Genomic DNA, 25,934 nt, shown 5'->3' with positions numbered 1-25,934 from the left:
TTACATCACAGTCTGTAACCATGTCAACAAAGCCACACTGAAGAGGACGATGACAATTCTGCGTAAATCACGTGACACCATGGCGGAGCCGATGACGGCAAAGACGCATTCGTCATGCTCAGTTACGATTTTTGCAAGCACACCCAAAAAACATGGATGGGGAAGTTTATTCAATCCTCTAAATAAATTACGACAAGAGTTAGTCCACAGCGCTAAGATACAGGTAAAATCACAAGGCGCTCCACATTTCGTCAAATGGTGAGAGCTGAGAGAAAGAAAAAAAAAAATTGAAATGAAGTGAAATGAAGATAATTTTTCCCCTTTCTTTTCTCCTTGGAAAAGGGAAAAACAAGCCCCATAATATGTATGCTCGTATAAAGAGCGCGTATCAAGAAGCATGGGAGAAAGAATAATCAGGCCAAAAGAGGAGCCGGTGTTTCCACATGGAACCAAATCCGATCACCCCCTCATTATTATTAATGCGCAGATACAGAGCCTTACTTACAATACCACAATCGGTCACTGCCCCAATAATACAGGTCCAGTATTTGCCGGTAAGTTGGATGGTGTGTTGTTTGGTGTGGAATGCAGTGGCATTTAATCATAAAGAGTGAGCAGTATTTTGTGATCTATGCAAAGCTTACAGTATTAACAACTAGTTCAATACAATCATCTATTTATCCAAGTTTTTTTTTTTTTTTTGGTTTTCTGTTTTTTTTGCATGGCACTACGGAGCTGTAAATGATTAATCAATTTTATTAGTAGTAGTTATCATCAGCAGTGAGATTGTAACTATCCGGCACTGTCGTCCACTACATGGACCCTTGGAAACAAACTGACAGCCGTTTGTCCTCCGTGGTACAAATGATCCCAAATCCATAGAAGTGAAATCAGTCCCTGGGACCACTGCTTCAGAGACAAGATTGTAATATTGCTAGATTAACCGTGGGAAACCAAACATAAATGCAGTGGTATGATGACCCAGCACAATTAGCATCCGTTTAGTCTAACACTGTCATAAGCTATCTTGTGCTGGGCGTTGACGTTTTCAGAGGCCTCATTGGTAGGTGCTATGGGTGTGTGGCTTTGCGTTAAAAAAAACTTACTACTGAGCTATGTCCAGTCTAGCTATCCATCCCTTAAGACTACGACTACCTCTCTCATTGGTAGATGACTGCATGCCAGGAGAAGAGCGCTATTTAGTGTCATTGGAAAGACTGTGCAAGGTACATACAATGGTACTTGGGTGCCTCCTCGTCGCCTGTACACATCAACTCGATCAAGCATCCCGTTGCCTGTGCAAGGGGCCCTTGGATGTATAACCATATAAACCCATACTATTTGAGGCTAGCAGAGGCAATCGACATATTAAATTAAACGGTTCTTGTGGATAGGTATCCATGTTCAAGCCGAATTGCGCCGGACGCAGCACATGTAACTGGCACAAGCGCCGAGGGGAAAGAACGAATAATGAAATGATCATCGGGCTTCTTCTTCAACGATAGGTTTAACAGGGAAGCGAGCCCCGAAGGGAGATAAAGCAACAACCGGTAGATAGTATAAGATGCTTCAGCAATGTACTATAACTAACCCTAAAGCATGGACTTATTAATGAAAGGTTAGTAACTAACTAACTAATACTCAGGCTATTCATCACAGGATGGATGAAAGCTATGGACTACAGAGATTATGCTGCCACAAAATTGTATCCAGCATAGATTCTAGCCAATTCGACTATATTAAATCACTCAGGCCTACTCAAATTGGCTAATATGCAGTACCAAGGTGTGGTGAAGTCGTATCAAGGTTGACTAGGAAGACTGCATGGGGGCACGGAGGATATACATACACGGTACGGAGATTTTTGGAGGAGGGAAAGGTAATCACTACTAGTACAGAGTACTATGGGAAGTACTACTGCGACGTTACTACTGTACGGTACTACTACCATCGCCGTCCATATTCCGTCAATCAATGGATACTGCGGTGTATGTATTTTACATGAGGTAATTTATCCACATGTGTGGAAAAGTAGGTAGCCTGAGCCTGATAGTGGCGGCGGCTGATTCAGGTATTGTGACCGTCTTGTATCATACCGTACACTAGTTCATAGTGGAGCTGTGTAGAAGCAATTCATCAACGCGAAGTTGTTTTTGCCGGTTTTTGTCTGACCGGATGAGCTCAAAAAAAGCCATAGAGCCAACAGTAATTCAGTCAGAGGAAGTTTCTGCAGCTTTGGTAGTCCACTTGCTCAACAAAAGTGCGAGTATTTTATGAGAATGACCGTGTTGATCGGTTGTAGGGACGACCCATGAATAGCCGTACATGACGTGTATGGTACAATACCACCCATTCCCCGAACACACCATAGCCAGTCGCAGCCAGCCGACTTCCCTTGCTGTGCTGCCCACTTCCCCCCTTCGTAAGTTGCGAGTGAGTAGGTAGGTAGTGGCCCGCCCTCCCGTCTCCCTCTTCTCTCTCCTACTACTACTACTCTCCCCTCTCCCTCTCTCTCTCACTCTACCTACTCTCCCTCACTACGCTTCCCATACAATTCTCTCCTCCCCATACAAAAAAGTACTGCATATCCGCATCGGTGAGTTCACTAGTAAACACTTGCACCTCTCACATTGGTTTCACACAACCATCGCAATTATTCCTTTCTTTTAAAACTGTCTGTTTCCATTGTGAACTTCGAATGTCATTTCCCTTGATTTTTCGTTTATGGCTTCGCGATCTCACTGTCGCGCATCTGCGACGGCAACTATATAGTTCCAGAAATAATGCGTGGACCCAAACTGACTTTACTCCCCAACAGGCCAAAACTGCCGACCTCAAAACATTGCTCTTGATTTTCTTTTGAGTCAATTGACGGGTAAGTCTCTTGCGCGCTTTTTCTTTTTCGCTTTGACTTGCGCCCGCGATCGGACTTGTTTGGGGCGCGCGCTTTTACGCTCTGGCCGCACCGTACTTTTCCCACCGCGCGCATAGTCGCAGTAGTCGCACCCCGACTTGATTTATTTATTTCTTCATTATTCCTTTACTTTTACCTTTTCTTTGTTCTCATCATCCGCACTCAGTCATTGCCAGCGTGCCCAAGCCGCTCTTTGCATTGGCAAGTTCTCTTGGCTTCAAACCTTCTAACAGGACTTTATTCTCAACAGATCACATCAAAGATGCCTAAGGAAAGAACCACACGTAAGGCCAAGGGTACCCGCGTTGAGCGCAAGAAGAAGGGTGGGTTCCCCGTCTATATCTCTTGAAGCGCACTGACTGATCTGGTCTGTAGACCCCAACGCACCCAAGCGTGGTCTCTCCGCGTACATGTTCTTCGCCAATGATAACCGCGAGAAGGTTCGCGAAGAGAACCCCGGCATCTCTTTCGGTAAGAGACGCAAACTCGAGGTGCATCCCTGATCGGATCAGCTAACTTCCGGACAGGTCAGGTTGGCAAGATGCTCGGTGAGAAGTGGAAGGCCCTGAGCGACACTGAGCGCCGTCCTTATGAGGAGAAGGCTGCTGCCGACAAGAAGCGTTACGAAGATGAGAAGGCGAGCTACAACGTATGAGACCCTGGTCGCCCCCTGAATGTGGACAATGCTAATGGACTGAATACTAGGCTCAAGCCGAGGAGGATGAGGAATCTTCTTAAACTGTTTCTTCTCCTCGCAGGTCTTGTAAATCTTGACCGATTGGCGTTTCGTGTTGTTTATTCCCGCTAATTGTCTGACTTGTATTTGTCGCCTCTTATGTTTCCTTTTACTCAATGGTTTCTGGTATGGGATGACGGTGGTTTCTCCTTGCTTTTCTGTTCATGAAGGATCTTCAATGGGACATGTTTACTGTATGGACTGGCGGCTTTGGGACGAATTTGACTTAAATCGAGGGAGCCCGGCGCTGTATTCCAGATCGGCGGGAGAACCTTGTTTTGAGTATCTATGGTGAAATATGAATTGAAGCTGTTGAGGCAAGCAAAATCTGCTGTACACTAGCCTAATCAACCGCATCCTTACCTTTTCTCTGTTGATCGCCCCAGCGGGTTTCGTGCCATAATGAATAATTATTATTTTTTTTCGAGTATGATGGAGGTGTTGGGAATAAGAACACGGGTGAATTAATTTCTCTTAAGGCTTGTGTGGGTGTTGAAGCTGTCGGATTGCAAGGGAGCTCTCCAGCATCATCTGGCCCAAGCTCCAGTAATGACGCGGGGGTCAACTTGTTTACGTGTTGGACGCGCGCGTCTTCCGTACTTCCGATATCTCCGGTCGTCGCCTTGATGCCTGAAGCCGCAAATCAACTATTGAGAATTGCCACCAGTTCAGTGTCTAGACTCTTATAGATACTCCTCTTAACTTGGCCACTCAGTACCTACTAATACTCTGACACAACGCATTCTGCTTACGCTACGAGACTAGAGATGTGCGGTCGTGTGCAATGCCATCCAAACAAAAGCTGCCAACATAGCCAAGTATATGTACATACATACGCTAGGGCACACATCTATTTTTCGCACGCAACTGTGCTTGTTCCAGCACTTATGCATCGCGCTGCTATTCTCTGGCTGGCGTGTTGGTGGATCTTTGAGGGTCATGAATATCCGTCAGGCAGAAATCACATATGGTTCGACGTGTTTGTTATACTAACCACCTAGAAGCTATAGGATTTGTGTACTAAAATCTAGAGCTGTGTGTCTACCCAAGGGTTGCCGAACGCCCTGTGGTGTGTGGATTGATTCTAATATATATGGCCACGATGAAAAGAAGCGTCAAAGGATGGGAGCATTACTATTGCTCTACATGATGCAGTCCGTATCGGCACATCGCGACTGGACCCGCCAATATTTGCAAATGTTGAGATTCTCTACAAAGATGATGGCCTACACTTGTAGGGCAAGCTTGGCCTCCCCTGAACACGGCAAAATGTCAAGAAACGGTTTCAGGCATTTATGGTCGGTGCCTCTGAATCCTAAATGTCTCCGGCACCCGGAGCTTCAGATTGACCTTCATTACCTTTATCGTTCGCCTTCCTGTTTAGAAGGTCGGTCCTCTCTGAACTAGACATTATTTCTCAGTCTCGATCGTAGTGGAATCGGCTTATCTGTTCCTGTCCAGGGGTCGAGAAGACCACTGAGCGCTGTATAAGCTAGAAATCAATCCGTTCCAAGCCATATGTTCATGACGGAGAGTGGGCCTTCGAGTGATATGTGAAGAATATTGGTAGTTCTTCTCCCGTGTTCAAAGATAGCAGTTCATACGTGGTTTGAATGACGGAGAAGATGGATGAGTTGAGATTACCCACCTACTGAGTCTGTTTGCCTGCCAGCCAGTACTATAGTCATGGATAGATTTATACACTTCGCTTTGATTCAAGAAGGGTTTCGTCCGAGTCAATGATTGTCTCGTGATTTGGTCAGCGACACGGGAATTCCTACCCGTTAACGTGACTCCATCGAATCCTTCTTCTTTCTTGCTGCAGGTCAGCCACCGGCAATGGGCTTACTTGTCTTCCGATGCCCGGCTTTTGGGGAACCCCTTTGTTATCTCATTGTCCTCAGAGTTTTCTTCAGCAAGGGATCCATCGTTTCTTTCCTCGAACGGGGATGAAGTCTTGCGTTGAACGGTGACAAGCTGTGTGTGGGGGGGTTGGGTTAGTTACACTGTCAGTCTGTCCAGCCTGTCCATCACCGCTCAATGGCGCCAGTGCAGCTCCGCTCCTCGTTTATTGGCTTTGTCCCTTCTCCGCTATGGACACGTCAACGACCCCAAGTCAGTTAGACACTTGGAGGGCAATTACCCTATGCGTTTCAAGCCATGGTCAGCATGAGAGCCGCAAGTGAGGGTCATGGATGGCTTGGTGTTTATAGGGCTCGTTCCATTGACTATCAGGTTCGATCTTTGCCCCACTTGACGGCATTCTTGACCCGCATTTCTTCTCGCGACAGATAATTGTTTAATTGATGAGTTATCTGATTTCCTTTGGGTTCTACAAGAAATTGATTTTTGAGCTCGGTCTGGCTGTGAAAGGCTCGATGGTCTCTTTTTCTCTCTCCTACCATTCAGGGGTCAATCCGGCAGAGCACTAACCCTTTCGTTCCTCAGTGCGTGGTCTGCAGTCGATATGATGCATGCGGATCGCACAACACTCTCTGCGAACGCCCTCATTGCATTATTCTACGACTGAGTTGTCGTCGGGTCACCCCTCCACAGCGAAATCTGTTCCGACTTACCCTTATGAACATATTTATTTAGCTTTAACCTTCTTCTCCCCAATTTCTTTCTTTTTCAGTTTTTTACCCTTTCTTGTCCAATATAAGATCGCTGGCAGGGTTCTCTCCGTACCCTTTTCACGTCCGTCCTATACCTCACCGACTATTATATAATATCCCTCTCCCCTCCCTTTCTTCTATCCAAGTACCACGCAAGGGCTTTAGATATCTATATATATATATTCTATGTGTATGTATCTGCATGGCCTATTAGAGGTAAACGTCCAATATGGCCCTGCGTACTTCCGCCGATAACGCAGAGGACGTGGCCGCTGGCTTCCGTGCATTTCGTGAGCACCTCCCCGGACATGAAGCGGAACTCACTGGCCTTATCGCGGACCTTTTTGCCATCAGTTCAGCTTTGAAGAGGTTGGATAGCCTGACAAACGATCGTCGTCATCAGCACAACCTGGCCATCGTGCATCCGGACCTCGAATTGGTCCGTACTAGCTTGAAGATTACCCTCGAGGATATCGTCGATTTCTTCGGCGATCTCGAAGTGCGCAGAGGTTCTACCCGAGATGTCTATCGTCGAACCTGGATTGAACTATGTGAGTTCTTCCGGGACGAGGGGAAGGATTCGCCCCCCACACGCTTAGCCAGGTACAAGACATTTTTGAATGAATTGGAGGATCATATGACCGAGTATGTCATTCCACTTCAATGCTTTACCACTAATATGTTGTGTTCATACTCATTTCCTCTGGTTGGATAGCAAGTTCCCTGATCCATCGTTCATAGCTAGCCTTCGCAACGGTGTGAAGGGATTGCTAGCTCAGCAATGCAGTCGATTGCCACACCAGTTGGGCAGCATGTCTCTCAGCACACCGTCCTCTCCCAGTAGCCATAGCGCTGAGCCTGGCAGCCCGGTTAGCGACCGCCGGCCTCGCAATAGAAGGTCCTACGAACGAGCAAGGCCCTCTCATACGTCTCCGCACTCACCACTTTCTCCCGCGTCCGGAAATTTCTCAGATGTCCCACCATCAGCCCCGGATGCACCTGGATCCCCTTTCACGAGTTCAGCCACGAGTCACTCCCTGGGTTCCAACACCGTCAGTGACCATTGGGCAAAGAGTGTATTCAAAGACGCACGTGCAACGACTCGGATTCCATATGTCGGTGAAAGGTAAGGGACTATAACGCAACCAAAGATCACCCGGTCTAATATTTGCATAGTTCTAAATGTCTTGGTGACCTAACTCCCGGGGTAAAGCGATGGCTCAATGAGACGGGGTTCGAGGAGCTTTTCCAGTTGTACGCGTGTTAGAGCTTCACTCTTCCATGCCTTTTGCTAACATGCTACAGAGCCTTTAACGGTGATTCGGATTTACGTGTGTATTTATATGTACGAGAAGATGACCACCGAGCGCGCATCGTGTGCAAGACTTTTCGCTCGCCCCGCTCCAGCGACTACCACTGCCTCCCTCTGAATATGTTGGAAATTGTCCGTGTAGGCTCCTGTCTGCAGCTGTGCCGACGGCGCCGTGGCGGCCAGGAACTTGTCTTATGGGCCAATCTCAAGTTCAGCACATTTGAGCGTGCGTATCAACTCTTCCGCCCCTACGTCTTTGAACACGGCACTGAATGATTGAACAGATATGGTACTGTTTTTCTGCACGTTCCTGGCTCTTCGCTCTCAGGACTGTGGCCGACCAGTAGATCGTATCCGTGATTATGAGTTAGACGATGAAGAGGAGCTCTTTGGAGGGTATGGGCATTTTCAATAACAAGCCAAGTGGGTAGTGTACTAACTGAGGTGTTGCAGACCTATTGTTGACGACAACTTCCTTCATGCGCTACGCATATACAAAGATCGAACTTCTGGCGCCATCAGACTCCAGGCATCAGTACATAAAGGGGAAATGAAACGGTGGGATTCCCGGGGATGAGATGAAACTGGGCCATTTACTCATTGATAGTTGATGTAGGGCTCCAGTGTGGACGGCATTCATCACGAATCATATTGGCACACGAGGTTGGATCCGCCAAGCTGACTCAAGAGTTGTTCTACTGCGCGAACTTCATCGGACAATCTTCACATTTGATCACTATGACCCACCACGCACGTCTAGAGGAGAGCACATAATAAAGTTTTCGAATCGCTCTGGTTGGTCACCTGATTTCTTTATACATATGTTTCTTGATGTTTCATGACACCTACAGTGTACTCATTCTGGATTTTCAGATGCCCAAGGATTCATGCAGACTATTGCCGAACTCGCTAGCCGCTGACCTTTTGTTTCTACTTCCCCGTACCATTGTCTATTTCATCAGTCAACAACGCATTAAACAGATATAAAAAGGTGGGATTATACGAATAAACAAAAGCAGGAAAAGCAAAGAATCTCCGTTTTTATACTGACGCCCAGCGTCCACAACGCTGTTATATTATCCTAATTATCGAACAACCACGATTAATGACTTATGCTTACGATTTCATGAGCTAATGAAGCTAACCGGGTGGTATTTTGGTCTCTTTTGGTGCTACAAATTAAAAAAGGTCGCCCTGCCACCCCTTGATGGTGTGGTTAGGGTCTGAATTCAGCTGGCTGATTATCGCCTGCGCAAGACATCATTTTTTTTTGGGAACTACTATTCTGAACTTGCAGGTTATCCAGAAGAACACTGATTACTCAATGTCTTTTCAAGATCATAAGATTAAATAAAAGAAATGAATATCAAGGGGTATCTTAGAAAGCTTAGAGCATAGTATACAGAAAAAACATCAAACACCAACATCTCCCAGCTTAGCAAGAAATATCTCTGCCTGCCTTTTTGACCGTAGCTCTCCAATCTTCTTCCTCCGTTCATCCTTCACCCGCTCTCGCTCGGCCTTTCTCTCTTGGCGGACCTCTCGCTCACGCTGAGTTTCATCTCGTGCGTTCATAAGCTCCTCCATCTGCTGCCGACGCACATTCTCATCCTTGGAGAAGGCATAAAACCCGGTGCCCCGATTCCGGACCTCCGCGTCCGCATCATAATGCGTCTCTTCTGGAGGAGTAGGAGACCGATCTCTCCGCTTAGCCAGATACGACATCTGCGCCGCCAAGCCGGCATCAGGATTGAACGCCTCAGCCTGCACAGCAGCCCCGTAGATCAGATTGTCCGGCCGAGAAGGACGCCAACGTTCCTTCGCGTCACTCTGTTCATTTGCTTCTTCCTTCAATCGGGCCGCACGAGCCGCCTCGATCCTGGTTCCCCGACGAGTCCGACCAAGCTCATCCTCATAGGACACAATTGACGCATTTTCATCATCCTCCCCCTCCTCTTCCTCCTCACCGTCACTCCCAGAGCCTTTGCCTCGCTGTGCATCTGCCCATTTCTGATCGAAATTCACCAGCCCCTCTTTCTCCCGCCGCCGTAGTCGCGCCAGATATTCGTCCTGCGTTTCTTCTTCCGAGTCGCTCCCGGCCGCCAGGTACAGCCCCTTCTTGAGGTCCTCGTACATCCGCGCCTTCTCCTCCATTCGCCGCTTGGAGCGGTGCAGCGTGGCGGTGTCTACGCCCCCGATATCTTGGGACCGCTGGTGTGTTTGGTGAGTGTCATCGTCGCGGAGGTCAGCGGCGGCACGTTTCTGGGCGCCTTTGTTGGGACGCGCGAAGATGTCTGACTTGTTGGCTTTGGATGGTCGGGGTCGGCCGCGGGTGGAGGCGTCGGCGTCTTTGTTGATGAGGGAGGAAAGAGCTGTTGTGAAGGCGAGGGTGGAGGACGAAGGGGCATTGGATTGAGATTGGGAAGTTGATTTGGAGCGAGGGATGCCGTATAGCGAATTTGAATTCGACATTATGGGGCTTGTTGGAGGTGTTGGAGTAAGGTGTAGAGGTTTTGAAGGGGTAATCGATAAGGCGTGATGGCTGGAAGTGGACTAAGTGGGAATAGACAGGTATGACTAAGGCCCTCCATAGATGGCCCCGCGGAAGCCCCTCCAGACTTGTCATTCATTCCATCTTCAGTCGACATCATCTCGGTTCGTACTTCTCTCCTTCCCCCTAGTCTTTCTGGAGGTGCTTATTCTCGTGTTAGATATCTGCTTTACTTCTTCCGGTGACCATTCAAGCCCAGTTCCCGATCAATTGCCTATCATCATGTCGAACCCCGTCTATCTCGGTGTCATTGGTACGTACCAAAAAACATCTACAACCAACAACAACACTCATACACTACATGCCCCTTCAACCCCAATTTTCAAACAAAATACTCACATCATCGCAGGAGTCGGAGGCGTAGGCACAGCCTTCCTGAGCCAACTTGCCCGTCTCCCCAATGCCCCCAAGCTCGTCCTCCTCGCTCGCTCTAGCCAGACCCTCCAGTCTCCGACACCGGCCTACTCCCCCGCCATCCCCGCTGCCGACTGGAAAACCGTCGTTGAGACCCCCTCTCTTGTCAAAGCGGGTGCTCTCTCCGTCGACGAGATTGCCTCCTACCTCTCCTCCGCCCCCGGTCGTTCCATCCTCGTCGACAACACCAGCGACCTCACCCTCGCCAGCTCCTACCCCGTCTTCCTCCGCAAGGGCATCTCCATCGTCACCCCCAACAAGAAGGGCTTCTCCTCCGACCTCTCCCTGTGGAAGGACATCTTCGCTGCCGCCGCAGAGGGCAATGCCCTCGTGTACCATGAGAGCACCGTCGGTGCAGGTCTCCCCGTGATCTCCACCCTCCGCGACCTCGTTAGCACCGGCGATGAGGTCACCCGCATCGAGGGTGTCTTCTCTGGCACGCTGTCCTTCCTGTTCAACACCTTCGCCCCGGTGTCTGGGCCGTCCGGCGCAAAGTGGAGCGAGGTCGTTGCGAAGGCCAAGGAGCTCGGCTACACCGAGCCTGATCCCCGTGATGACCTGAACGGCATGGACGTCGCCCGTAAGCTGACTATTCTGGCGCGTATCGCCGGTCTGGAGGTCAAGTCTCCCGACTCGTTCCCAATTGAGTCATTGATTCCTAAGGAGCTCGAGTCGGTGCCCTCCACTGCTGATGGTATCAAGGAGTTCATGACCCGCTTGCCCGAGTTCGATGGCCAGATGTCGGCAATCAAGGAAGCTGCTGAGAAGCAAGGTAAGGTTGTGCGTTACGTTGGCAGCATTGATGTTGGTAAGAAGGAGGTCCGTGTCGGTTTGCAGTACTTCGATAAGGATAGCTCCATTGCTGGTCTGAAGGGCAGTGACAACATCATCAGCTTCTACACGAAGCGGTACGGTGGCAACCCCCTCGTTGTCCAGGGCAGCGGTGCTGGCGGCGACGTGACTGCCATGGGCGTGTCCGCCGACTTGATCAAGGTCGTGCAGAGACTGCATTAAACCACCTTATAAAAGGCTAAGAAACGATCTGACTTAGATATGATAAACAAAAGAAACCAATAAAAGTAATAGAATGAAGAAACAACACGAAACGTGATTACGAGCGCAGAAACGCTTTCACAGCCTCGCCCCAAACTGGTCCCCGTTTGTACCAATGCATTCCAGGCACATTGCCCTCTTTCAACCCATCAATAGCAGCCGCCAGATCCTCTCCTAGCCCTTCATCCTTGATCATCTGGATCGGATACGTATATGTATGAAACGCAAACACCAATCCCTTACTCTGAGGAAGACGATGCAACGTCTGCCGTTCACACCTCAAAACTGTAGAATCCACGTCCAATTCCGCACGCTTCAAAGCCTTCTCTCCTTCACTCTCGTCCCCGTGCACGCCGCCAAACGCAGCAAACAATTCCGAATCGGTAGTAACACTCCAATTGACCCTCTGCACGAACTGGCCGACCTCGACCCGCGCAAAGAACCGGTCCATGCTGCGCTCAAGCTTCTCCTTATACCCCGGGACCGGGGTGTGGATGGACGCGAGTCGGAGGCCGAGCTTCTTGCGCGTGTCGAACCCAGAGGGGAAGAAGGTTGTATATGCTTCTAGTATGTACTTTTCGGATTCTCCTTGGGTGTTTGAGGGGTGAGTTGAAGAGGATTCAGGGAGGAGAATAAGAAACTCCTCGTCCACTAGCGTTCCCAGGGTCTCGAGTTCTTTTCGCCCTGTCCTGGATCTGGGTTCGGATTCATTGAAGTGTAATGGAATCTTTGCTCCTGTGACCATACTCTCGAGGAGTGTCTTGGTTTCCGTTCCTGTCTTGCTGTTGTCATCGCTTGGCTGGGAAGTCAGTCGGAACATCCGAGGGTACCGTGTGGGTAGATATGTCCCGACAATGAAGACGTATAACTCTCGGATTGCGGCGTAGATTCGCGGATCGGTCTCGCTATTGACTCCGACGACAACGTCGGGATATTTCTGAAGGAGGGAGGAGCGAATGGCTAGTCTGTCTTTGTAAGTTTTGTCCATCTGAATGAGTGTTGAGGGGTCCAGGTTTGATAATGCTTGGCGTAATTAGTATCAAGTGCATACCTAGTCAGGACTTTAGCTGTGTGAGACATACCCATCGTTAAGTGGTACTTTGGCTTAAAGGGCCGGAATTTCAGTGGCTCGGTAGTCTCCCAGTTGAAGTCCGGGAGGGGTTCGATGGGCGGGTATGTCTTTTGGCTTTCATTGTGGGATGTCGGCTTTGGTGTGCGGTTGATGGGGACGGCTGGTTCCTGAGCTCGTGAGCCAAAATGTCGGCTCAAGTGCATGGAAACAAGTCATACGTATTTCCAAAGGGCAATGCCAACCCCGAGAAGGGGAATGAGAAGCACTAGCGGCATCTTCTCCGTGTAGGTGGCTAGTGCGTCAATCATATAGAGCCCCATCTTGTTGTAGTCACTTGTTCTGGATTCCCTGTTCAATGGAAAGCCCGCTCACAATCCGGAGGAGTCATGGGTGCGGAGGAGAGATGGATATAGTTCCCATGCCCATGGCAGGATTAGATAATTCTCGGTCTTGCGATTGGTCGGCAACCCCGTTCAACGCCGATTGCTCAGAGCACCGAATATCTGGTCCCTTTTCATCGTGAGTACCGCGCACACATCAATAACATTGCAGTAGTAGTGGGTCTGATATACATACAGGGGGTATCAAATGAACAAGACAACTCAGACCGCCAGATAAGTCAGAGCTCAGACAAGCTGACAATAGATAACGCCAAGATCCGCGGCAAAATATGTCCAAAAACGAATAAAACAAAGCGAGAGTAAAGTCGAAAGTGCATACTGAGGTATCGACCGGCGCGCAAAATGGAATGCACGCAGTATTCGACTACCTCACCAGGAAGTGCTCTACCTCGAATACCACGAAATCCCAAGCAAAAGTGTTTCAACTAGACGCATTCCTGGATAACCTTCGTTTTAGCTCGTTACTCTCTTCATTTTCTGCCGCAGTTGCCTCGTAGCTTGCTAGCACAAAGGCCCTCCGCTGGCCATTTGGTCTTTCATTCAGGCTGGGCGCACGAGGCCGCTGCCTCCCCCTCGCCCGGCCACCGATTACAGGGAGCTCATACGTCAACATCCGCCAGATGTAGAGGGCCATATCGAAGATGATAAGTGTGGCCCAGGGAGCGATAGTGATGAGGCCCAGGATGAGCTGCGATAAGAAGACAGTTAGCGCGCATATTCTGGGAGGCATCGGTACCAACTGCGCAACATAGAATACCTACAAAGAGTCGGGCGATCCAGGCTTCGAGATAGATGAGGTCGGCTGGAAATAACGAATACCACGCCATTCTATGCTTGTGAAGTATGTATGTTTATTTCGTTTCGTCCTCGAGATTGTTCGGCGATCGATGTGCTGGAGAGCTGCTATCGGGGTATGACGGCTATTGAAACCCGGTCCAAACGGCTGTCGAAGATGGTTGCCACCTAGTAGCAACCATGAGCATTCACCAGGAAGTCCAAGGAATTCAGGGAATTTTCCGGAGACAACGTGGCTCTGAGTGTATTTGAGCACCTCAAGTACTCGGTTGTTTGCGGAGGCCGCGGTAACGAATGGTGGTGTGATGCGACGTGGAAAGAGGGGAAGGCAACGGTTTGTCGATGGAGGTCAGCCTGTGGCAAGAGAGCTAAGGGAGACTAACAACCTCATCGCATATGGTGTTCGATTAAGGGGGCGGGGACCAAGTGAAAGTGAAAGTACAGACATGAAGTTGTCAGGGGAGAGAACAAACAAGGCTTCCGAGTTCCGAGAGTTGGCCGCCACCCAATCGGGTAATTGATACACCTTGGAATCCCTTCCAGCGAAGTACAGCACATACAAGACAACACACCGTTACCTAGCTGAATACATCGTCCCACTTTGGTCGCTTCTATGTACAATCAATTCGGCTCATATAATACAACACAGATATCCAGATCATATGCACGTATATGCAGCGTTACTTCCGTTGGACCCCGTCCAGTCATATCCGATTCACTCCAAAGCTCTTTAAACAACCACAACCAAACAAAAACAAAAACAAAAGAAGAAATCAATCTATGGTATATTCAGGTAATTTCGTTAATCACAGTTGTCGTGGTCTGCGGTAGTAGTCGTAGGAAGTTCTTGGATCTTCCTGTTCTACAGGCCCGTATCCTCCTGGCCGCCATCGATTGAATGGGTGAGCGCTGTCTGATATCGCTGGCCCCTGCGCCTGACTGAGCAGTCGTGCTTCACTCTCATCATCATGCTGATAGAGTCCGTTGCCCACCAGACCACTTTCGGAGTGAGACAGTGGGGTGCGGAACGCAGGATGGACGAGTTCATTCGTACTCGCGTCATAGCCATCATACTGTCTCAATCCGGATATGGAGGGTAGTGATGGCGTTGGAGACGCTGCTCGTGATGAAGTTGGCGACCACTCGCCTAGCCCAGTCCTCGGCGTGTGCGAGCGTTCGGTGATCAAGTCTTCCGGCCGGCCATAGATACCCCCGCCGAACTCGTCACGGAAATCCGGCCGGTCCTTATAGTAGGAAAAGTCGAGATGATTCTCAGGAACAACCTCGAATGGGGCGGATTCCGAGGCTTCCATCTTGGACTTTCCGGGATGGGATGCTGACATGGGATCCATTGCAATATCTGTGTACTCGCCCTCCACCTCTGAAGCGCCTAATCGACCCCGGTAGATACGCTTTAGCGCATCGGCAGCCTTTGCGTGTACCATCGGCGTGATGAGCGGTTTGTTGAGCGCCGGATGGCCAAACTTAGAACTGAGTCGATCTGACCCCTTCTTGCTCGACTTCCCTATCTCCAAGGCTTCAGCATCGCTCAGATTCGCACGATTGTAATATTTCATGTCAATGTCAAACGTCCGCACACAGTACCACTTGAATCCCAGTAATAGAAAAGGTAATGGGATTACACAGAAAACCATTGTCCAGGTGCCATTGGCTGTAGCCACCAGCGCAACAACAGCGTTGGCTAGAATAGCTGCAAAGACCATACGGTTGAACACAACACGCCAGAACTGCCCTCCAGACTCGTTCTTCGTCACAAGCACATACAGCAGGAGATACTTTTTCATCATCGCATCCAACCCAAAATAGAGAGCAGTGACTGGTAGAACAATGGGCTGCAAAGTCGCAAAGCACAACGCTACGGTGGCGTAGAACAGGAAATAGTTGTAGTAGCTTGCGTATTCAAATGGAGGCGGAGCCGTCCATTCGATGGCCTGTCGCGGCGTTGGTGCCAGAAAGGTCTTGGAGAACCATACCCAGACCAAGGGAATCAGCTGCACGAGGTCGATCGCCGCTCCTAGATTCCTCTGCAGCAAATATGTCACCCAGAAGGGGGACACATTACACAACGCACTCACGGCCTTAGAGTAGAAGCCTCCATCGATCATAGCTTGCCAAGCATTCTCATTCTCTTTCTTGTCAATAACAGCTGCAATGAATGTCCACGCGGCCGAGAATAGTGAGAATACGATGAGATTGTTGAAGACAAAGAATGAATAAAGGTGGTGAAGCACGTGCCTCTCTCGAGAACTCTTGGTTACATCACCGGCCTGGATGGACAACCGGCGGAAGATGATGGGTAGGATAACATATACCAAGGATGTAATGGCGGGAGACAGAATACCTTGGACAGCAGCCCAGACGCGTGGGCTGCCGTTAAGGGACGTTTGAAAAGCCGGCCAGACCAACCCTAGGTTGTTCAAATTGGACAAGAAGATGGCAATCATAGCGTTGGGAGCGATCCACAAGACTGTCAAGATCGAGACCCAGATGACGTTGACGAAATGCTTCCATTTTCGTGCCTGTTTTGACAAAGGCAGATTTTCCCAGATGAGGTCATTTGGCCGTGGAGCGAGCCTAATCGTTGTTCCCTGCGGCCGCTTTCTCCGTGCAGTGTAAGCGACAGCATGAGCGTGTTCAATCTTCTCCCAACTGACGAAACCGAACGGCATGGCATTTCGCTTGTCAATCGACGCTCGAACGTGCCGGATTTCTTCTTCTAATAACTGAATCCGATCAGTCAAGTAATCGATGGCATCTACCTTGGCGGGCGTCTCATCGCCTTTCTCCTTGCGGGGCGGGCGTATCGTAGGTCGCTTAGCCGGTAGTCGATCGGGGTTTTTGAGATATTTCGCCAATACCGACTCGAGCTGGCGTACTGCTTCCTCGTGTTCTTTGATGAGTTTGGGAAGACCCTTAACGTTACGGCCGATAGTGGCACGGGGTAGAGCAGCGGTGGGGTTAACATCATCGACCAGACGCATAACACCTTCGTCCGATCGTGCTGCTGATGGAATGTCAGTGACCTAGAAAGCAACGGTCAGTATAAGCACCAAAGTATTGCATCGCCGCTCCATTAGCAGGGCAAGATATGTACCATCAAAGTCCGGGCATGAAGGCTACGCTGGTAGTCAGAACTCTGGAAGTATTTCCTCCGTAACGCGTAAACGGCCTTGTAATTCCTCCAAAGGAAAAATGCGACAATCAAGTCGAAAGCCCACGCGCAGACCACTTGACCCCAAATAGCTTGAACATTGACATAAAGCGGAGTCATCGTCACGAAAGCAGATAGCGTCGCTCTAGAGTCTTTGTTGCTTTGAGTCAGGTTGAGAGGAATCATTACACCGCAGCCGATTATGCTCAGGAAGATGAAGATGTTGCGACACATCTTGGTGAAGCGCAGGAAGACAGTGGCATCGAGACCGACGCAGTCGACGAGCTCTGGCTCTCTCGTGCGCAAAACCGGTTTAACCCAGGCAAAGAAGCCTTTTCCCACCGGGGGAGGGCTATGTTTGCGGTCTGCATGTTTAACCTTAGGGGCGTAGACAACCGTGTGTCGAGGTCGGAACAGCGAAAAGAGTAGGGCAAGGAGGACGGAAGAACCGGCGGAGGTGGCCAACGAAGCCCAGACGGCATTGACTTGAAACTGACCAGGTTAGCTCGGTGGCTCTTAAGGGAATACCATGTATGGAGATGAACTGTGGGCCGTCTGTGAAAGAGAGGGCGGAAAAGGATAAAAATAAATCACAGCACGGACAGTATACTTACAGCGGACTTGAAGGGATCCTGGATGAGCTTCAGGAATTGTTCTGTCGAATCCTCACGCCGCCATAGAGCACTAGTATCCATCATGCCTTGCCGATCAAGGCGACATGGATTGAAGGCAATAGATTAGAGGATCGAGGCACGGGCAGGACGAAAGAGAAAAGAAAAATGAATGTCGCAGGAGCAAAGAGACATCCAAAAGAGGGAAACCCGGAAGAATAGTAGGGAAACGAACGAAGGTATGCACGATGGATGCGACAGATAAAAAGTGACAACAAGGATAGATAGGAAGGCGAAAGAGTGGGTAACGAGTGGAGGCGGGCCTGGAACATATCAAACCTAGTTCGTCATCCTTTGGCTCCCAAACTCCTCGGAACGTCTGACAGTACGTACGGAGCACAGTAGGTCAGTGGGGTGGAGTCGACGGTCTTTCTTTTTTTCTCGGCGGACGATCACTTGTACGGGAGAAGAAGATCAATGATCAGTCCGTATGAAAATCCATCAGTGACGTCGAAGGAGACCCTGACTCGAATGTCTCAGGCGATCCCACGCGTGATGCTTTTAATAGTTACTTTTCGTCTCCAGCTGTCGACCGTCGTTTTCCCCGTCCACGCGTGAGCAGTTGGTCAAGTCCAGATTGGGAACGGGGGCCCAACGGACTAAACTTCATTGAAAAGTCCCTCTCCATTCATGGCGAAATATTGAAAAACAACAAACCCAGCAAAAAAGTAATTCTAGACCCACTTGACGCCGCTGATTGGTGGGAAGCCAGCTTGACTCCCGACTGCTATTTTGGATCCCCAATCAAGGCCATCGGTTGGCTTCAAGTCTGGAACATGGTCGAGATTTTCTGAGACACGGGTGGGGCAAGCGCTGATTGGACATTTCTTTACCGTTTTTGCCGGACGTGGAATTTCTTTGTCGGATCCATGTTTCTAAATGGCTGAGCTTATGTGTTGCATGCACGACAACAGGGAATGAACATTTAATACTACTACTACTACTACTGTAGTACTAGTAGTACTCTAGAACTCATATATATACCAAACTACTATTACTCATTACTACTTCTACTTCCTCAACAGACAGAGTAACTAGACATACTATCATCATCATTATTATAATCCTTCCAAGGAAGTCTGCTTTAAAAAAAAAAAATTTAAAAACATTAAAAAAGAAGCAGAGTAGCAAGGAGAAAATATGAGAACTCTAAAGTGCCCCATGCAGCATTCAAAGAAACGACTCCAGCGCCTTCATGGTAGAGATATAAGGAGCTCTGTTATGGCTTCCTCTGATCCTGCTAGGAGATCATTGTCAAGTATCTCAGCATGAAGACGACCATTCCCTCGGCGTTGTTCCTTGCCTTTCTTTCTGCCAACCCTGTGGGTGCAGTTCCCCCCCCCCCCCCCCCCAAGTGCCGAGCCAACCAGCTCCCAAACCACCTCCAGATACGCCTTTGGAGGTGTTGGACTCGAAGGTTCTCAGCGGTGTAAGCCAACCCCGACTGCAAGAAGATATAAGCTATACAACTGACTGGATAAAGATATGCACCCGATTCACCCAAGCTCTGCACAACAGACCACTTGGTACGCATAGTGAATGTAGAAGCGCCTCAGACCTGAAGTCTAATGCATGGATAGTCCATTGTCACACAAAGTACCAGGTACGGAAACCCCTGAGATTGCTCGGTTATATCTATATTAATACTGGCAGTGCACCCGGGACGGAAATCCATGCACTATTCACTTGGTCACCACCAAGGCCAAGGAGGTTATAATAAATGGGGATGCAGTTTGCCAATGAAGAGCTCCTTAGACACGGAAGCACAGCGAACATAGACATATACATCCGGGGTTCGAAGCGGCGGTGCAACCCCATGCTTGTGGGTCAGAGAGGAGTAAATGTGGCTAATTCAATGGTACTATTGCCAATAGTAACCCATTTCGCCAGACAAGTTCATAGACTCTTCTCGCCCTCGGTGCTAGTCTACTCTCGAATCAATGATAGATTGGATACTATCCAGAAAGGGAATCGCGTGTGTCATATCGCGTAGAGTAACAGGAGAAACAGGAAAAGGGGTCGCTTGAGATTTGTATTGCTGAATACCTCCAACACGATGGGTGAACTTATGACATGCCTACCGGTCATATCATACACACTAATTCCTAGATAGAACACAAACAAACACTTCTCCAACAGTCCTGGGAATTCTGATTCGGAACTCGATGCAAAGTCTCGATACCAGTGTGCGGAGCACATACTAGTACTTCCCTACACAGCACTATTTGACACATCACGTGCAGTTAGTTTTCCTAAGGCTGAGGATGAAAAACCGCCACCATGGTGAAAAGCCACCACGCTGCAGTGGGGCCTCTTACCTCAAGCCTCCGGGCCGTGATAAATCAACATCTCAAGGGACTAGTTGACAGCACCAACGATGAGAGAAGGATAGCGCGTATAGAGTCATCAATTAATTAGTGGATTCATCCTCATACTACTTCTACATACATCGTAATTGACCAATCACTCTCAACTCCCCCAGTCATGCAATATTTCCAGTCACCAAAAGCGGCCTCCCCTTTTACAGTCAAAAAAAAAATGTGTCTTTTGTTCGTTTCCGTCCTTGGATTGATCAATTTATGTACTGGTATCTGATTCTTCGTATCGGCAGAGACATCGTATCACAAGACATTTACAGCTGGCCAGCAGTGTTGAAGTCCTCCAGGGCGACCTGGACACGCTTGCTCATGGTCTTCTCACCCTCACGCACCCACACGCGGGGGTCGAAGGACTTCTTGTTGGGCTTGTCCTCACCCTCGGGGTTACCGACAGCGGTCATGAGGTAGTCCTTCTTGTTCAGGATGTAGTCACGGATACCGGACATGTAGGCGAACTGCATGTCAGTGTCGACGTTGACCTTGACGACACCGTAGCTGATGGCCTCCTTGTACTCATTCTTGGAGGAGCCAGAGCCACCGTGGAAGACGAAGAAGACAGGCTTGTCCTTCTTGGAGCCAATCTTCTCCTTGACGTAAGCCTGGTGCTTGCTGAGAAGCTCAGGGTGGAGCTTGACGTTGCCGGGCTTGTAGACACCGTGGACATTACCGAAACCAGCGGCAATGGAGAAGTAAGGGCTGATGGGGGAGAGGGCGTTGTGGATAGCCAAGATATCCTCGGGCTGGGTGTACAGGGAGTTGTTGTCAACGTCCTCGTTGTTAACACCATCCTCCTCACCACCAGTGATACCGATTTCCTAAGAATCCGTTAGACTCGGGGAATGTCAGTTGCAGGGGAAGAGGTATCACTCACCATCTCGAGCCACTGCTTCATGGGGGCAGCGCGCTTAAGGTAGGCGGCGGTGGTGTTGATGTTGTACTCGACGGACTCTTCAGAAAGATCAATCATGTGGCTGGAGAAGAGGGGCTCGCCGTGAAGCTTGAAGTAGCGCTCATCCTCGTCGAGGAGGCCATCGAGCCAAGGGAGGAGCTTCTTGGCGCAGTGGTCGGTGTGAAGGACAACGGGGATGCCGTAGGCGGGGGCAATGCTACGGATGTAGTGGGCAGCAGCGATACCACCGGCAATGGAGGCCTTCTGGCCGTCGTTGCTGACGCCCTACAATGAGGGATATTAGCGGGATGCTCCGTGTTGTTGATCCAGGTGCGCGTAGGGGTTGGGTTTGACTTACCTTGCCAGCGAAGTAGGCAGCACCACCCTGGGAGAGCTGAAGGACGACGGGGCAGTTCCGGTCGCGAGCAGCCTCGAGGGAAGCAACGACAGTGGAAGAGGAGGTCACGTTCTAGACACGGGTGGACTGGTCAATTGGATGATTCACATTTGATGGTCCCATCAAGACGACTTACAATGGCGGGGATAGCATAATTGTTCTCCTGAGCGTGCTCGAAGAGACGCAGGACGTCATCACCGACGATGACACCGGTCTTGCGGGAAAGCTTCTCAAGGACACCCATTGTGATAGTTGAAGATTAGATCAGATAGCTGGTCTTGCTCGACTAGGGATTGGATTAGTTTGGAAGAAGAAGAAAGAGGAGAAGGAGGAAACGGAGGAGGTGAACAGCTAGAAATAAGTTCTGTAGGAGCTTCCGAACTAAGGATCTTTACCGAACGACGAATACGGAGCAGGGGATTTAATAAAAGCGTCATTGGCAAAGGGGAGGGAGGAGGAGGGGCAGCTGAGCCACTAATGGAGGGGCAACAGCACTCGAAAGAACTCACCGGGTAGTGGGGAACGGATGGTATCAGTATGATTTCACTGACCGGTTGCTGGCGTGATGATGAAAATAAGGGAGGGGAAGAGAAGAGGCCCGGGGGTGGGTTATGATAATATATAAGAAAAAACAAAAGGGAAAAGGGAAGAACGAAGAAGAAGAAGAAGAAGCCGAGAAACAAGGCAGAAGAAGTAGTATTCAGTTAGTCATTCCCAGTGTCCCTCTTTTTCGAAGTTGCCCGAGGGTAATGGATCGAAGTTCGTGTCCCTCTTCCCTTTTCTTCCCGTGACGACCTTGACTTGTTTGGTGGGGTTCAACGATGACGCTGGTTGCTGGCCTCAGGCCCAACAGAACCCAAAGGCGCTTCCCGAAAACCCCCGCCATCACATGACATCATCACCCTCCCTTCTTCCATGGACCCGAAACACCTATGACATGCCATTTATTGTATAATAATAATAATAATGATAATCACAAATAAAAATCATTCTCCTGTATGAGATCCACCTTCAAACTCTTTCTGGATACCCTCATTAACGGGTTCCTACACGCATGAGGGATGATGATGTTGTTGCGCGAATCTGGGGTTCTCCTCTGCTGCTAAAACATTGACCCATTCCCTCTCCGTATTTCTTTCGTGCTATAGCCAAACATCGGGGAAATCGGCGGAGATCTCATCCCCGTACCCGTTCTTCTCTTCCAAGTCCTTCGGCATCCTTCTGTCCTTTATGTCTTTCGATGCCTAGGCCCTCTTGTGCCTGCTCAGCTGACACTCAAAAAAGAAAATAGTCATAATAATAATAATCTAAAAAGGTGGGGAAAGCCTTCACGCAGCCGGTGTTGTTATATTCCGGCTCCCAAAATAGTACCATGTACTGCGTATGCATCGATCCTCGGGAAGTCCCCCTGATAAGCCAACCACCTTCTACTGGTTTATTGGTGGAAAAGAGCCCTACATCTCGTTCCGCCTGTCATGGAGTAACGATTTACTTGCGCGTTGCTACGAGTCAACGCCCATCAAAATGCATACATTTGATACGATTCATAACGTAAATCTCATTGACCCGACTGGCACTAGAGATTTTGAGACTAACTTGTCCCCAATGCACGCCGCAAGCGGTCAGGATGGGGCCATGGGTTGCATAATATACCAGAAGAGATGCGTAATGGACTGGTGGGATACTAACCCACTTCATCGTCCTCAATTGATCTAGGAAGTAGCGTTAAATCCTGATCGAAACATATCCGCTTAGGTTATGCTCCAACCCCTTGAATAGGCTAGATTAGCCTTAGGCTAGTCGCCTCTTCATCGAACATGCAACTCCCGGTCCAGATCTTTAACTAGGGACTTGATATGACAAAATAAGCTGATCTTGATCTTGTCTTATACTACTTACTATCTCCTGTCATGCCTGCAGCCTTCCCAACGCAGACTTATATACTAGATCCCGGCCGGCGTATTTGACCTCCAGTAATTCTTTCGTTTAAATGGCTTCTATAGCAGCTCAATACACCTGTTCATCGGAACTACGGGATATAAAACTTAACGGCATTAATAAGAAGACGCATCTCCCTGACTCAAGTATGTGTCTTATCTGCTGTACGTGAAAGGGTGGTAGGGTAACTGCCTGATACGTATAGCCCGATAACGATCATCAACCATTTCATATCTCACCAATCGTGTCGTATGCTTATTCTGACAGGCCAGTAAAGCCTTCATAAAGATACGAATGGATATACCGGCATGCAGATAGGACTATCATAGGCAATAACCGGAGCCGACATGATAGCAGCGGTACTTTGATATATGGCCGAGAGAACTTCACTAGCAGGGGTCTTAGCCAAACAAAATGGGCTGTATAGGCATATGTACCTTCGATTGACGAGTAGACTTCCTTTTTCGTGTTCTCTTAGTATCAAACCTGGACTTCGTCTGTTAGCAAATACTACTAGTTTAGATTAGTATATTTTGTATGTAGCTCAAGACTGCTGCAGGCTTCCAGGTCAACCAACCCGTAACCAAAACGCATTGGGACAATCCCCAATCTGACCTTATTCTGTATTGAAAATCCCTCTAGAGAACTACTGAAATTCAAGCTGATATTCACGTTAATCGTACGAAGCAAGTAGGGAAGTTACGTATGCTTCCCCAAGCACTCTTCCCTGAACCTACCTAACCAACAATACACTGGCTATTAGCGGCGATTGCGACCACCTTTGGCGGGGATTTGCACCTTTTGCGACTTGATAATGAAAATCCTCTAGAGCCTTAAGGGATCCACTTTTTGACTCGTCACGTTCCCCGCAAACTCAATTCTGGAGGGTCCAATAAATCTGGATATATAAAATGAGCTACTACTATTCCACCATCCCCGCGGTTGCCTCAGCCTCAACTGCATCCATAACCATCGAGACCCCTCAAGCAGAATAAGATAGCACACCCTTATCTCCTACATCATGCGTGTGCCCCCACCATCGGTCACACGCTCCTTAGAGCTGATCGGAAATACACCAGTTGTGCGCCTCCAACATGTTGTCCCTAGGCATTGCGCCCAGATCTTCTTAAAGATAGAATCCACCAACCCCACGGGCTCATACAAAGACCGCATGGCAAAGTCCATGATTGAAGAAGCCGAACGCCGAGGCGATCTAAAACCAGGCACGACGATCGTGGAAGCCACGGGCGGAAGCACGGGCTCGTCGCTAGCCTTCTTGTGCGCAGTGAAAGGTTACCGGTTCCACGTGGTCTCGTCGAATGCATTTGCCGCTGAAAAGCTACGGACTATGGCTGCCTTTGGCGCCAACCTGGACTTGATTCATAGCCCCTCTGGCAAAATCACACCGACCCTTATACCGTCCATGATACGTCGCGCAAAGGAGGTTTCTACATCAGATGGGTATTATTTCACCAACCAGTTTGAAAACCACGATGCTCTCGTCGGGTACGAGACCATTGGCCATGAGCTGGTTCAGCAAGTTCCTGAGATTGATGCGTTTTGTGGTGCGGTTGGTACGGCGGGGATGGTCATGGGAGTTGCGCGAGTTCTTAAGGCGAAGCGGCCGGAGACCCATATCTCTGTTCTTGAGCCGGCTTCGTCGCCCACGATTACCCAAGGTCGTCCTGGGACTCATCATGTTGAGGGCATTGGGATCGGGATTATCCCGCCTCTTCTCGATCGACAACTCTATGATGAGGCACTTGCGATTTCAGAGAATGAGGGACGGAGTATGTGCCGCCGGCTGGCTAGGGAAGAAGGACTGCTGGTCGGGACGTCAACTGGTCTCAATGTTGTGGCTGCAATTGAACTAGCGAGGAAGCTAGGTTCTGGGAAGACAGTCGTCACCGTAGCGGCGGACACGGGTCTTAAATATTTGAGGGGGAACTTGTTTGCGGATCAGTAATAGGGAGGCGGAGATCATACCTGAAAGCTCCCCTTCCGTAGACTCAAAGTGGAACCAAAGACAGAGCAGAAAACCGAAAGCAAAGCCTTCTCATGGTTGAGTTATAGAAGAACAGATGAGCACTAATTCAGAAGGCTAGCCTGAAAAGGCATAGGTGAAGTTGAACTGTGGAGCTGCCAAAGAAGCTCTCGGAAAGCTAACTCGACTGGTCCCATCGAGCCTGTTTCTATAGTTGGTATACTGTATATACGAGGTCATGGACTCATTCGCCCCATATATTATAGTTCTTATACTCTCCCCGGGACAGAACATGATGCGAGATGGCCCGAGAGCCAAACGTTCTACATCTATCGCCCCGGAGTGGAATGGGTCGAACCAAGTGGAGGCCTTTGTCCTACTTACATAAGCGGGAAATCCGAATTAGGCAGGCGACGGCGAGCGCGGATTCAGTACATAGAAAGGTGGCCAAGATTGTATTAGCAGAGGATTCAAGCTAGAGTAAGAGGGCAGCTGGATGGCCGCCTCCTTTGTGGATCAACTCAAGTTGATCCTTCCACTGCTTAGAAATCAAGACGCAATGCCTCATGGCTTAATACCGCTGGGATTCGATTTTGCCAAGCAGAGTATTCCGCACAGAAGTAGATATAAAAGCACACTCAC

At 49.3% G+C, this 25,934-nt stretch overlaps 8 protein-coding genes across 8 annotated transcripts; 4 read left to right on the top strand and 4 right to left on the bottom strand.

Moving 5' to 3' along the window:
• Positions 1 to 3,176: 3,176 nt before the first annotated feature.
• nhp6 (high-mobility group nucleosome-binding protein) lies at positions 3,177 to 3,652 on the top strand (the record flags this gene model as incomplete). Its single annotated transcript, XM_022536275.1, has 4 exons — positions 3,177 to 3,237; positions 3,290 to 3,385; positions 3,442 to 3,563; positions 3,620 to 3,652. 4 exons carry the CDS (start codon positions 3,177 to 3,179, stop codon positions 3,650 to 3,652), a joined length of 312 nt encoding a protein of 103 aa, XP_022385856.1.
• A 2,842-nt stretch (positions 3,653 to 6,494) lies between these two features.
• On the top strand, positions 6,495 to 8,154 carry ABOM_009146 (uncharacterized protein; the record flags this gene model as incomplete). Its single annotated transcript, XM_022536274.1, has 6 exons — positions 6,495 to 6,910; positions 6,981 to 7,391; positions 7,442 to 7,519; positions 7,571 to 7,803; positions 7,862 to 7,973; positions 8,031 to 8,154. The coding sequence occupies 6 exons, from the start codon at positions 6,495 to 6,497 to the stop codon at positions 8,152 to 8,154; spliced, it is 1,374 nt and encodes a 457-aa protein (XP_022385857.1).
• An 836-nt stretch (positions 8,155 to 8,990) lies between these two features.
• ABOM_009145 (CCDC174 family protein) lies at positions 8,991 to 10,049 on the bottom strand (the record flags this gene model as incomplete). The annotated part of the gene is made up of 1 exon (XM_022536273.1): positions 8,991 to 10,049. One exon carries the CDS (start codon positions 10,047 to 10,049, stop codon positions 8,991 to 8,993), a length of 1,059 nt encoding a protein of 352 aa, XP_022385854.1.
• Positions 10,050 to 10,350: 301 nt separating this feature from the next.
• On the top strand, positions 10,351 to 11,556 carry ABOM_009144 (homoserine dehydrogenase; the record flags this gene model as incomplete). Its single annotated transcript, XM_022536272.1, has 2 exons — positions 10,351 to 10,381; positions 10,478 to 11,556. 2 exons carry the CDS (start codon positions 10,351 to 10,353, stop codon positions 11,554 to 11,556), a joined length of 1,110 nt encoding a protein of 369 aa, XP_022385855.1.
• A 97-nt stretch (positions 11,557 to 11,653) lies between these two features.
• ABOM_009143 (heme-dependent oxidative N-demethylase family protein) lies at positions 11,654 to 13,895 on the bottom strand (the record flags this gene model as incomplete). Its single annotated transcript, XM_022536271.1, has 5 exons — positions 11,654 to 12,618; positions 12,678 to 12,834; positions 12,886 to 13,015; positions 13,515 to 13,756; positions 13,830 to 13,895. 5 exons carry the CDS (start codon positions 13,893 to 13,895, stop codon positions 11,654 to 11,656), a joined length of 1,560 nt encoding a protein of 519 aa, XP_022385875.1.
• A 774-nt stretch (positions 13,896 to 14,669) lies between these two features.
• On the bottom strand, positions 14,670 to 17,730 carry ABOM_009142 (putative DUF221 domain protein; the record flags this gene model as incomplete). Its single annotated transcript, XM_022536270.1, has 3 exons — positions 14,670 to 16,907; positions 16,979 to 17,527; positions 17,650 to 17,730. 3 exons carry the CDS (start codon positions 17,728 to 17,730, stop codon positions 14,670 to 14,672), a joined length of 2,868 nt encoding a protein of 955 aa, XP_022385853.1.
• Positions 17,731 to 20,338: 2,608 nt separating this feature from the next.
• ABOM_009141 (fructose-bisphosphate aldolase FBA1) lies at positions 20,339 to 21,614 on the bottom strand (the record flags this gene model as incomplete). The annotated part of the gene is made up of 4 exons (XM_022536269.1): positions 20,339 to 20,899; positions 20,956 to 21,258; positions 21,332 to 21,442; positions 21,507 to 21,614. The coding sequence occupies 4 exons, from the start codon at positions 21,612 to 21,614 to the stop codon at positions 20,339 to 20,341; spliced, it is 1,083 nt and encodes a 360-aa protein (XP_022385874.1).
• Positions 21,615 to 24,329: 2,715 nt separating this feature from the next.
• ABOM_009140 (PLP-dependent cysteine synthase family protein) lies at positions 24,330 to 25,274 on the top strand (the record flags this gene model as incomplete). The annotated part of the gene is made up of 1 exon (XM_022536268.1): positions 24,330 to 25,274. One exon carries the CDS (start codon positions 24,330 to 24,332, stop codon positions 25,272 to 25,274), a length of 945 nt encoding a protein of 314 aa, XP_022385852.1.
• Between the last annotated feature and the right edge of the window lie 660 nt (positions 25,275 to 25,934).

The sequence above is a fragment of the Aspergillus bombycis genome, assembly GCF_001792695.1.
Source record: "Aspergillus bombycis strain NRRL26010 chromosome Unknown contig00095, whole genome shotgun sequence".
NCBI classification, from domain to species: Eukaryota; Fungi; Ascomycota; class Eurotiomycetes; order Eurotiales; family Aspergillaceae; genus Aspergillus; species Aspergillus bombycis.
This window is presented reverse-complemented; position numbering and strand designations above follow the sequence as displayed.